This window comes from Suillus discolor, assembly GCF_016758755.1.
Source record: "Suillus discolor strain FC423 chromosome Unknown F5147scaffold_608, whole genome shotgun sequence".
Lineage (NCBI taxonomy): Eukaryota > Fungi > Basidiomycota > Agaricomycetes > Boletales > Suillaceae > Suillus > Suillus discolor.
In genome coordinates, this window is record NW_024541855.1 from 307 (window position 1) to 11,496 (window position 11,190).

The window sequence follows — 11,190 nt, forward strand, 5'->3', positions numbered from 1 at the left end:
CTATGTAATACATCCTATGTTGGCCCACCCATCTATATAATACATCCTACGTCGGCCCACCCGTCTATATAATTATACCCCACCTCGGCCCACCTGTCTATGTAATAGATATTTTATCACACCCTCGGCCCACCCGTGTATTTGATATCCCTTTTGTCAGCTTACCCGTATATGTAATACTTTCCACGTCGGCCCACCTGTATATGTAATACACCCCACGTCAGCCCACCCATCTATGTAATATCCCCCTACCTCAGCCCACCCATATATGTAATACACCCCCATTGGCCTGCCCGTCTATATAACAATATTTGCCTTACATCTCTCTTCAGCCCAGCTGTCTATAATATCCTACTCTACATATTACCCAGATGGGCCCACCCATCTCCATGAATGATCATATTCCCCTGGCCCATCTGTCAACATCAAGGATATATATATCATTGGCATACATGGGCCCACCTGTCTCCATCGGAAAGAATATGTGTCCTGGCCCATCCATCATCATCGAGAATATACACAACATGGGCCCATAATCCGCTGGCCCATCTCATACGGGATATTATGTAGGTCGGGTGGCCTGTATAATACGAAATTTGTCACTGAAGGGGCTCGACAACGCACCAGCCAATGACCTTTGTTGGATGAATCTGCAGCACAGATTAGCGTGCAGGACCAACAATCAGTACTGTGTGAATCTACCGCACAAGTAAGCACACAGGACCAGCCACCGGCGCTGGGCGGGTCTACCCAACCAGCACTGCGCGAATCTACAGTGCGGCGGACGGTAGCACCCACAGAGAGTGGACGGCCAGAGACGTCCAAGGAGTTTGCCAGGAGGCTGCGGGATCGTTTCATTCTACATGGGCTGGGCGAACGAAAGAAGGGGGGGGAGGAAGGTGACACTCACCTCCCTATACAACCGGCACAGCCAACATTGGACAACGATGAGGAACAGTTTACACCGCTAGCCCAGTTACCATGGATGGAGCTGGACGACGAAACTCTGTCAGAGATCAGAGGTCAGTATTACCAGGACCCATTCTTCCAGAAAGTAATGAACTCACCAAAGCAATTCCGCAACTTCGACGTTGCGGAAGGGCTTGTCCGCATCCAGCTAAACGACAGAACACTGATGTGCATACCGGACATCAAGGTTGACGGTTGAAGACTGCAGGAGAATATAATCAGTCAAGCACACATATTGCTGGCCCATTTGGGTGCACAAAAGACACTCACATACATAAGAGACCGCGTCTGATGGAAGACGATAGTACATGATGTGCATGCCTTTTGTGAGTCCTGTGCGACATGCCAAACGAGTAAGTCCAGCAACCAGCAACCATATGGGTTGCTGAGACCCTTACCTGTGCCTTCCCAACCATGGGAAGCGATGGGTGTTGACTTTCTGGGGCCGTTACCCTTGTCCAAGGACAGAGACGGCGAATACGACTCAATAACTGTGATAATCGATCTCTTTAGTGGGATGGTACATCTGGTACCGAGCAGAATTACTTACACGGCTAAAGAAGTGGCTGAATTAGTCTTCACCGAGGGTATAAGCACCACGGTGTACCGAAGTACATAGTCAGCGATAGGGATGTGCTGTTCACCAGCGCATTCTGGACCAATTTTAATAAGTTAATTGGTGCCAAGCTCAAAATGTCAAGCACTTACCACCCGGAAACGGACGCATCCACTGAACGCGCCAATAGGACTGTAGTCCAAATGCTAAGAGCCTGCATAGCACCTAATCAACGGGACTGGGTGCCCAGACTGCCAGCTATCGAGTTTGCCATCAACATTGTGAGCTCAGAATCAACGAAACACTCACCGTTTGAAACAAATACCAGAAGAACACCCAGAGCAATGGTGTGGGATGACCCGTCGGACTCTGAGTACCCCGGAGTCAGGACGTACCTACAGAAGATCAAACATACCATAATGGAAGCCCACAACAGCATCATCAACGCTAGAGTGAAGCAAACGGTGGACGCTAACAAGAAGCGGTGCCCGAGTCCGTTTGAGCATGGAGACTTGGTGTATATTTCCACCAAGAACCTAAACTTCCCTAAGGGGTTAGCACGCAAACTGTTACCAAAGTACATTGGACCTTACCAAATAATAGAGGACTTTGGGAATAATTCCTATCGCATTGAGCTACCCCCCAGGTTGAAGCAGAGGGGAATACACAATGTGTTTCATGTGTCTTACCTAAGGTTGCACGTCCCGAACGATGACCGAAGGTTCCCAGGATGTTTGGACAACCAGGTCGCTGAGCTTGAAACTCAGGAACGGGAATGGGCCATTGACCGGATTCTATCGCATAAGGGAAGCCGGGCTGACACAATGTTCGAGGTTCAATGGAAGGTGGGAGACGTCATGTGGTTACCTTTCGATCAGGTTGACCACCTTGGCCCTGTGTGACTACCTCGACGTCTTGGGCGTTGACAACATCTCCAACCTAACGGATGGCAACGGGTTGCCTGATCAGCCCTTGGTGAGTCTAGATGTCTCAAACACTGACTCACATGTGTTTTTAGGCACAATGGGCTTGGGCTGGCCTGACCATATAAGCCAGCCCCACCGCCCTTCTTCCCCATCGATTTCTACCTCACAATCTACTCCCTCCACTCGAACCATGTCCTCTACGCCACTACCTACCCCCTTGTTCCGTGCCCAGAACGGGGTCTTCGTCATGGCGGACCGTTACTGCCATGGCGTCTCGCTGGCCATCACCCTCGACCAACTGCATCTGTACCTGCAGTATGACACTGACCTGCACAGTGGGGCTTCTCCCGACACCATCATTACCCCCATCGGCTACGACAACTTCGCCGTTGCCCTTAACTCGAATGCCGGTGCAGGCATCCAAGTTGCCATGGTGCAAGAAGAAGATGAGGGAGTCCGCATCACTGGACGCCCTCCAACCTTAGCTGAACTCGTTGGCCTTGAAGCCACTCGACGAGCAGCACCCACCCCTCGTGACCCTCGGGAAGACACTGGAGGTAAATGGTTAGACTCGCGCTGCACTGAGCTCATGGACCACGCACTGTGGGACAACCTGGAGCAGATTAAGAAACAACATGCTTGGCGCGACAAGAGCGTGGCCGAACGCCAGGCTAAGCGAAAGCGATGGAAGGACGACAAGGCGATGCGCCCTTTTGTGCCCTCCACCTCCCTAATCAATGCTCTCACTGGGCCCTCCGGCCAAAACAATCCCCCCACACCATCCATTCCTCCTCCACCTCCTATCACACCAATCCCAGACCCTCCTGCTCCTCCAGCCAATGACAAGGATGAGGAAATGGGCGATGGCAGTACTGAAGAACGTACCCAGGGGAAGGGCAAGGGCAAGGGACTTGGTCACATCCCGAAGAAGTAAGACGTTGCTGGACGACATCTGGTTGGGGGTATGTGACGTCCGCGTCAGGACTTGACTCTTTCGGGCTTTCGGACTTGGTCAAGGGCCTGGACAGGTTGGTCACTTGTTATCTGAAACCAAGTATCTATCACATGTTTGTCATGAATAATCACAAGCTCCTACTTACAGATAGTATAAAGAGTCGTCGTGTAGCTATCTGTAACGTTGGCATTCTTGAATCTACTTGACTTGTATCTGGTTATTCTTGCGCGTCTTAGTAATCTCTCACTGTGCCATATTCGAAAGCATCTGCTTCTCGTATCTGTCACACTTTTCTCACTTAATTTGTCACTTAATTATGTGAAAAGGACCATTAAGTCATTTGAGTGAAAAAGCACGCGCCACTTAATTAAGCGCACTCCATCTCTGAATTTTCGCTTATTTCACACTTAATTTACTTAAAAAAGCAAATAAAGCAACCTGAAATTGGGCATACATGACAACAACGTAAAATTAAGGAGACTGAAAAGTCAGAACTGGCTGGGAGTTACAGGAAAAAAAAGGGGCATATGATGATGGCGGCAGCAAAAATGATAGAAAATAGCCTATGATTGTGGGAGGACTCAGAGTTCAGCATAGGACAGCGATATTCGTGCGAAGAAAAATCCTGTAGTCATGAATGTCAGTGGGATGAAACCTGAATGATAATCACTTACAAAGCATGGCACGCTCATCGTCCTCGGACTCCTCATCATCAAGCGAGCCATGTGGTGTGTCCATCACGTCGTTTAAGGCAGCACAAGTATGCGCCATCTCTACTGTGGTCTCTACATACCCAGCAGGCTTGCTCGCGATAGACTTAATGAATGAGGTAGTGACTTTAGTCCAGTGAGCCCCTGAAAATAAGAACGGGGCGTTGGTCATCTTCCCAGTAGTTTTGTTGAGGACTTTTGGTAGCTTGAAGGCAAGTTTACCTCGCGACCCAGATGCCAAGACTTGCTTGACTTCCAAATCCTTATCCATGAACAATTTGAAGGCACGCTCAATCCAAAACAATAAGTGCAAATCAAACAGTCTAAAAAATGAAACTTACTGCTGCAGCAGAAAGGGCAATAACACCCAACATCCCACGTGTCGCGAGTGCATGCATATCGAGTCTGGGAACCTCCACATACCCATTGATGGCATTGAGATGCGCTGTGCCTAACAACTGCAAAACGAAGGGAGAACGATATGTTGTGAGGGGACTTGGTGTTTCAGGGTCCTCAAACAAGAATGCATAACCTGCAATCAACAATTTGGCGAGTTGAACCGGATCGCAATCGGAGTTTCATGTCAAGAAGTCCAAGATAATGACTATGCCTGTTGAGCCGAAATTGCTGTGCCATTCGGATATACGCTGTGCAGTCTAATTACAACTATAGTTAGTCAAGCTCGACGGAAAATAATGGACTTACCAGGGAATGTATCACACCACCGTGAACAATGGTAATGTCGAGGTCCTTGTATACCACGTTAAAAATCAGCTGGGCATGAAGGAGAAGGACTTTGTCTGGGATATTCCAGATATCGTCGTAACTCCCAGCCCACAACATGACAGTGGGGAGATATTTCTTTGTCCAGTGTTGGTCCACCTGCATCGTGGCAGGTAAGTCAACATTGTGATAGGAGCTACAAGGTTTCATGTGGTCTGGTGTAGTATCCACGTTCAGCTGGTGTTTGATGGCAGGAGCACCATGGGCACGTGCGGCAGATGGCTTGACTTTGACCTTTTTCTGAGGAGGCAGCTTGCTGTCAGTGACTGAAGCCGCAACAGATACAGATGTCTGTATGAGTGTCAGAATGAATGCTAGTAAGTTCAGTGTCCTTACCGAAGATGTTGTATGCTGAACCTTCTTCTTCACTACCGCAGGTTCGGGCTCAGAAGCGTCCTCAGAAATTTTGATCGCATCTTCAAGATCCGGGCCTTTGATGTCCATGGACCAGTCGGACACCACAGACTCCTTGTTGTCATCTATGAACTCATCCACACAAGCTTTCCGCTTGAGAGGGTTGTCCACCTGTGTAAATGGAGCCTTAGGCTCAAGTGAGTACTGTTCATGTTCTGCGGGCGAAGTCGCAAGATCATCATCTGACTCATGTGCTACTGGAGCTATAGGCTCGTCGAAGTCCGAGTTGTCATCAAATATGGAGGCAACCTGTGAAGCAAATTAGTGGATGGATACTGACACTAATAAACAATAATGGCCGATTACCTTGGATTTCCCTTTGCCTTGTGTGATAGTAGCCTCACACTCCAATGTATCGTCGATGTCATCTTCAAAGCTTCCGATAAGGACTTCTGCATTTGGAATTCGAGCGTTCGCCACAGGCTTCCGAATCAAGATCTGTAGATCAGAAGTCGCCGTAGTGGAGGCAGTGCCTTGTGAGAAAATTGTTGATGGAGGCACTAGAGTTGAACTGGTGCCAGTGGGTGGTGCCTGCGACCTTGGCTCTGATTTTTCGGATGTGATACTTGAAGCCCATTTGGCTATACACCCACCTAAAGCGATTTTCTGGGTGCTCGCTGAAGGTTCAACGATACAGCGAGGCACGAACAATGCTCCTGACTGTATCTATAAATGTTGTAAGGTCGTGCGTTGCCTAGTCTGCTATACTTGAGACGACAAGTGCGTTCGACCCTAAAGGGGAAGCAAGTGCAGCAAGGATCTAGTAGTAGGCGCTGAAGGCACTACTGGTTGGCGAATGCGAAGCGCGGGAATTACGCGCGCATGTATGCAGAAACAAGAGAGAGTAAGAGTGAGTTTGCTTAAGTGATGATAAGACACTAGACAAGAGGTGAGAGATGCAAGCTGCGAGATGTTATATGTGAGGTGCCAAGTAATAGATTTCAACTATGCTCTGCTGGGTAGTAAATGGGTATTGTTGTGGTTCAGTCCTCTGTTGTTCTGGTGCGAGAGTAAGTGAGTAAGTGAGTAATAGTATGTACTGCTGGCGCTTAAGTATGGCGCCTAAGCGCTGTCATGCAGAGCCGAAGCGCTACCGAGTAAGGTATGTAAAGATATATGTAAGTAAGGGTCCATGATAAAAATAAAGATGGAATGATAAGCAAATGTGAGAAATGGAAATATACGCACTAGGGAACTTGGTGGACAGTGGATGGATGCTTCTGGATGGCTGGTGCTATAGGGCACTCAAGCGTGGGAAAGTGCGCGCGCATATACATCGTGAAGTGCGGGAAAGGTACACGTGCAAGTTGCGCGATGCGCGGGAAAGCTGCGCCTCATGTAGGAATGGCTGTAGGAAGCATACAGAGTGATGCTACAAGTTCGTGCTGTATACTCCTTGGTGAAAACTGCAATATTGCACAAGGAGAGGCATGAGTCTCTACATCGCATTGATACCAGAAGTAAGATTAAGGAAATACAACATTGATTCATTGAGGAGCAACATCATGGATGGTGAGAGAAGGAAGCCTTACAGTGTTGGTGTATCTTTTCCATCAGATACACGTGTCATGGCGTTATCACCTTCCACTTTTGATGATGCTTTGCTGATCTTGTTTTGCATGTTGCTGATAGTGTCTCTTATCAACGGCTTTCCACCTTTCTTCATTACCTTCTTCTTCTTTGCTCCTACAGTTTCATCCTCCATGTTCTTGACAGCCTCCTGGTGGCTGTCTGCCTCATCGGCATCCATTAGGCTGTCAGTATGATTATCACCATTCCCTACTACAGGCTTTGTCGTCTTACGAGCCCTTGGCTTAGGCCGAACAGGAGCCACTTTTTTTGTGAGTAATTCCTCCTGCGCCTGTTCCATCTCATTTTGCATACCAGCCAGGCGCTCCAGTCCCTTTTGGGTCTGTGCCTCCTTTGCTTCCTTTGCTTCCTTGAGGGCAAGGTCATCAGTGTTCTTGTGCACCTTGGTACACCTCTTGACCTGCGCATCAAGGACTACCTGGCCAGGCCGGGTGGTTGCATTTGACGGACAGGTGTGACGGGGAGCATTTGCGGTAGACATGACTGAGGAAATGAGGTTGCGACTTGGGAAGGATAAAACTTTGCTGGAGTGAGAAAATAGCAAGGTGGGTTTGAAATACTCGTAAGCCCCCGCCCTCCCCAAACAAGCATTGACACACTAATCGGACCTTGTTACTTAGCATATCGAACTTAGGATTACGCTTTGGTCACCATCCTCTTTCTACGGCTAAGATGCCTACGGGTCCTCGCAGGGACCACAGCGCCCTCCAGATTCCATGTGGTTACCTGCACTGTGAACACTACTTCAAGACTCAGGCAGGGCATAAAAAGCACTGGAATACTTCGCACCCGGTATTCAAACCAGCTTCTCCCACCAGGGCCTTGCATACTGCCATAGTTAAAGATGAGCCTGAAGAACTGCACAACGATTTCCTCGAAGGTCATGATGACTTCCATGCAGGTCACAACGATTTCCCCACAGATTTATCTGTCGTGAGTCAGGCCCTGGATGATCCTGACAATCTGGACGCAAAGTTTTGGGGGCCGAATGATAGTCTATACCACAACTATCACCCAAAACTAAATGGTAAATTTCTCAAAGCTATTTCGACTGCTTGCAACTAATGCGAGTATTTATACAAGCTCGTCCTTGTGACGCGACAGGTCAATTACTTGAAGATGGAGCACCCCCAACACCACCTCCAAGCAGATTGCCTGATGACTGGACTCCATACCGGGATCGTGTTGAGTTTGAGGCTGCAGAATTCCTGTACACTCGCACCCAAATGTCCACCGGGGACATCAACGTCTTACTGGATCTTTGGGCCGCAACCCTCCTGAAACACAACGACAAGCCACCGTTTGTGGACTGTTGTGATTTACATAAGATCATTGACAGTACGCCGGTGGGTGATGTCAAATGGCAATCCTTCCAGGTCCAGTATACGGGGAGAAGCCGGCACACGATGTTCCACCCTGGATGGATCAATCTCATGATGTCTGGTATCGAGACCCCCATGAGGTCATTCGGAACATGTTGGCAAACCCAGATTATGCAACAGAGATGGACTACCAGCCCTACCTCGAGTTCTCAACTGATGACAATACACGTCAATGGCAGGACTTCATGTCTGGTGACTGGGCTTGGAACCAAGCTGTATGTTCTCTTTCCTTGATTTATGCAGTGGCTATTCACACATACAATTTTCGGTAGGATATCATTTCCAAAGATCCAGGTACAACTGGCTCGACCTTTGTGCCAGTTATACTTGGAAGCGACAAGACGACAGTTTCAGTGGCAACTGGTGCTAATGATTACTATCCTCTGTACATATCAATCGGAAATGTTCATAACAATGTCCGACGTGCGCATTGTGATGCTGTTGCCATCATTGGCTTCCTAGCTATGCCAAAAAGTAATTGTCACCCTACCATTATTGTTCTGTGCTAACTACAGTTGAGCAGCTACAAAGGAGCACGCCTCCTGCCCCACATATCAGAAATATTGCCGGCAACTCTTTCATTTGTCTATCTCGAAGATTCTTGAGAACCTAAGGCCTGGCAGGACCAAACCAGAGGTTGTGCGCTTTGGCGATGGGCACTATCGGTGTGTTATCTATGGGCTTGGACCATATATTGCAGATTACAAAGAACAGGTTCTATTAGCATGTATAGTGCGCTCTTGGTGTCCAAGGTATGTTCCTAGGAGTAATTTTAAATACCTTCTGCCTTACTGCTATTACAGGTGTATGTCACACTGCAAAAATTTGGATGCCAAGTCGTTGCATTGTACTCATGACCATACAGAAGCACTCATCGAAGAAGTATCATCTACCGACCTGTGGGACAAATATGGGATCATCCATGACCTCATCATAAGTCACATGTCTTGCAGTACTACGGTTGAAATTTAATTCCTTATAGCCGTTTACAAATGATTTTCCTCGAGCTGATATAAACCAACTTATCGCGCCAGACATCCTACATCAGTTGATTAAAGGATCCTTCAAGGATCATTTAGTTGAGTGGGTTGGAAAATATCTGCTCCATGTGCATGGAAAGAAAGGAGCAGAGAAAATTCAAGACGAGATAGATAGAAGGTACATCCTTTTGTGTTCATTTAGTATTTCAAAGCTTATGCCATTGAAGGATCGCCGTGGTTGCCTCATTCTCAGGTCTTCGACATTTCCCAGAAGGTCGAGGATTCAAACAGTGGACTGGGGATGATTAAAAGCGCTTATGAAGGTAAGTTCAACATTATTTCTAGTACGTTGTGATCGCCAGACTAACAACAATTCAGGTTTATCTACCTGCCATTGAAGGTCATGTCCCAATGGATGTGGTGCGCACATTTCGTGCATTTCTTGAATTCTGTTATCTTGTCTGGCGTAATATCATTACAGAATCTACGCTGGTTCAAATCCAGGATGCCCTCGACCGATTCCATCATTACAGGAAGGTCTTTGAGTCCATAGGCGTTGTACCTACATTCTCCCTCCCTCGACAACATTCTTGTTCCCATTACATCCTCCTTATCCGACTGTTTGGTGCACCCAATGGCCTTTGTTCCTCGATCACTGAGACAAAGCACATCAAAGCCGTCAAGGAACCATGGAGGTGCTCGAGTCGCTACAAAGCCCTCGGCCAAATGCTGGTGACAAACCAGCGTCTCAATAAACTTGCAGCTTCGCGTATTGATTTCAAGAGCAATGGGATGCTGAATGGCACCTGTCTGTCAGAAACGCTTTGGGCATTAAGTGAGTGTTATAGTGCTATCATCTTTATTGTTTGCTTACAACCTATACTAGAGCGTTTGCGGTTAAATAGTATGCCTGACGCCAATCAGCCTGACCAACCCAATGAGAATAACATTACACTACTCCCTGACCTCGACATTACTACGTGGGGTGACAATGAAGAGGGTAAATTATTGATGGCCCAATGGTGGTGCAGGCCCATGTTCAGTTGGCAAAGACACAGCATAAGCCAGCTCATATTTGACATTGAATACCTTATATAATTTTCAACATCGTGCAGAATGCCAACACGCACAAACTATACCTGCTCTATCTGCAGAACTTGCTATCCCCCATCTCCATCTCTATAACATCCTCCGCCAATTTCTATTCGAACAAGTGAACCCAAATGACCAGCGCTCTCCCTCTGAAGTCCCGCTTGCAAGTTGTCTGCGATTTGATGGTAAAATCCAAGTTTTCAACTCTGCTTCTTCGATATTTTATGTGCCCCAGTGACCGTAGTGGGATTGGTGGCATGCGCCAGGAGCATATTCATGCCTGTCCTGTATGGAGAAAAGGAGGCACCCCAGTATGACTGTGTGTTTGTGAACACAGATGCAGGTGTCGAAGGGATGGGAGGCATGGACATAGCTCATGTAATGTGTTTTTTCTCTTTCATATTTGAGGAAGTTTTCATACCCATGCACTGTAGTGCGTTGGTTTGACAAAGCTGACGACGGACCCGACGAGGACACTGGGATGTGGATCGTAAAACCTTCATATGATGATGGCCATTCACCGTCGACTGCGATCATCCATGTTGATTCTATTTACCAGGCCGCACACCTCATCCAATCTATGGAATGCATGCCATCCCACGGGACCCTCAAGCACTATGACTCATATGACGCCTTCTGAGCTTTCTATGTTAACAAGTTTGCAGATCATCATGCATTTGAGATTGCATCCTAGGTAAGACTATTTGACTCTGACTCGTATAATACTAACTTGACGCGGTCAAACAGATAAATGGCCGTTGTAGAGACTCGTGCCTCTCATTGTGCAATATTGCAGTTTTCACTAGGGAGTACATGGCACGAACTTGTAGCAT

The 11,190-nt window shown here is 47.6% G+C and overlaps 4 protein-coding genes across 4 annotated transcripts; 2 read left to right on the forward strand and 2 right to left on the reverse strand.

Moving 5' to 3' along the window:
- Nucleotides 1-2,641: 2,641 nt before the first annotated feature.
- Nucleotides 2,642-3,385, forward strand: F5147DRAFT_661504 (uncharacterized protein; the record flags this gene model as incomplete). The annotated part of the gene is made up of 1 exon (XM_041434712.1): nucleotides 2,642-3,385. The coding sequence occupies one exon, from the start codon at nucleotides 2,642-2,644 to the stop codon at nucleotides 3,383-3,385; it is 744 nt and encodes a 247-aa protein (XP_041284093.1).
- Nucleotides 3,386-4,159: 774 nt separating this feature from the next.
- F5147DRAFT_534878 (uncharacterized protein) lies at nucleotides 4,160-4,411 on the reverse strand (the record flags this gene model as incomplete). Its single annotated transcript, XM_041430139.1, has 1 exon — nucleotides 4,160-4,411. A coding segment is annotated over one exon (252 nt), but the record flags the coding sequence as incomplete, so codon positions are not given.
- Nucleotides 4,412-4,694: 283 nt separating this feature from the next.
- On the reverse strand, nucleotides 4,695-5,049 carry F5147DRAFT_591824 (uncharacterized protein; the record flags this gene model as incomplete). Its single annotated transcript, XM_041432199.1, has 2 exons — nucleotides 4,695-4,772; nucleotides 4,822-5,049. The coding sequence occupies 2 exons, from the start codon at nucleotides 5,047-5,049 to the stop codon at nucleotides 4,695-4,697; spliced, it is 306 nt and encodes a 101-aa protein (XP_041284095.1).
- Nucleotides 5,050-7,967: 2,918 nt separating this feature from the next.
- F5147DRAFT_749411 (uncharacterized protein) lies at nucleotides 7,968-10,997 on the forward strand (the record flags this gene model as incomplete). The annotated part of the gene is made up of 11 exons (XM_041440131.1): nucleotides 7,968-8,279; nucleotides 8,300-8,500; nucleotides 8,558-8,759; nucleotides 8,809-9,037; nucleotides 9,089-9,245; nucleotides 9,268-9,443; nucleotides 9,493-9,555; nucleotides 9,628-10,100; nucleotides 10,381-10,583; nucleotides 10,658-10,740; nucleotides 10,766-10,997. 11 exons carry the CDS (start codon nucleotides 7,968-7,970, stop codon nucleotides 10,995-10,997), a joined length of 2,331 nt encoding a protein of 776 aa, XP_041284096.1.
- Between the last annotated feature and the right edge of the window lie 193 nt (nucleotides 10,998-11,190).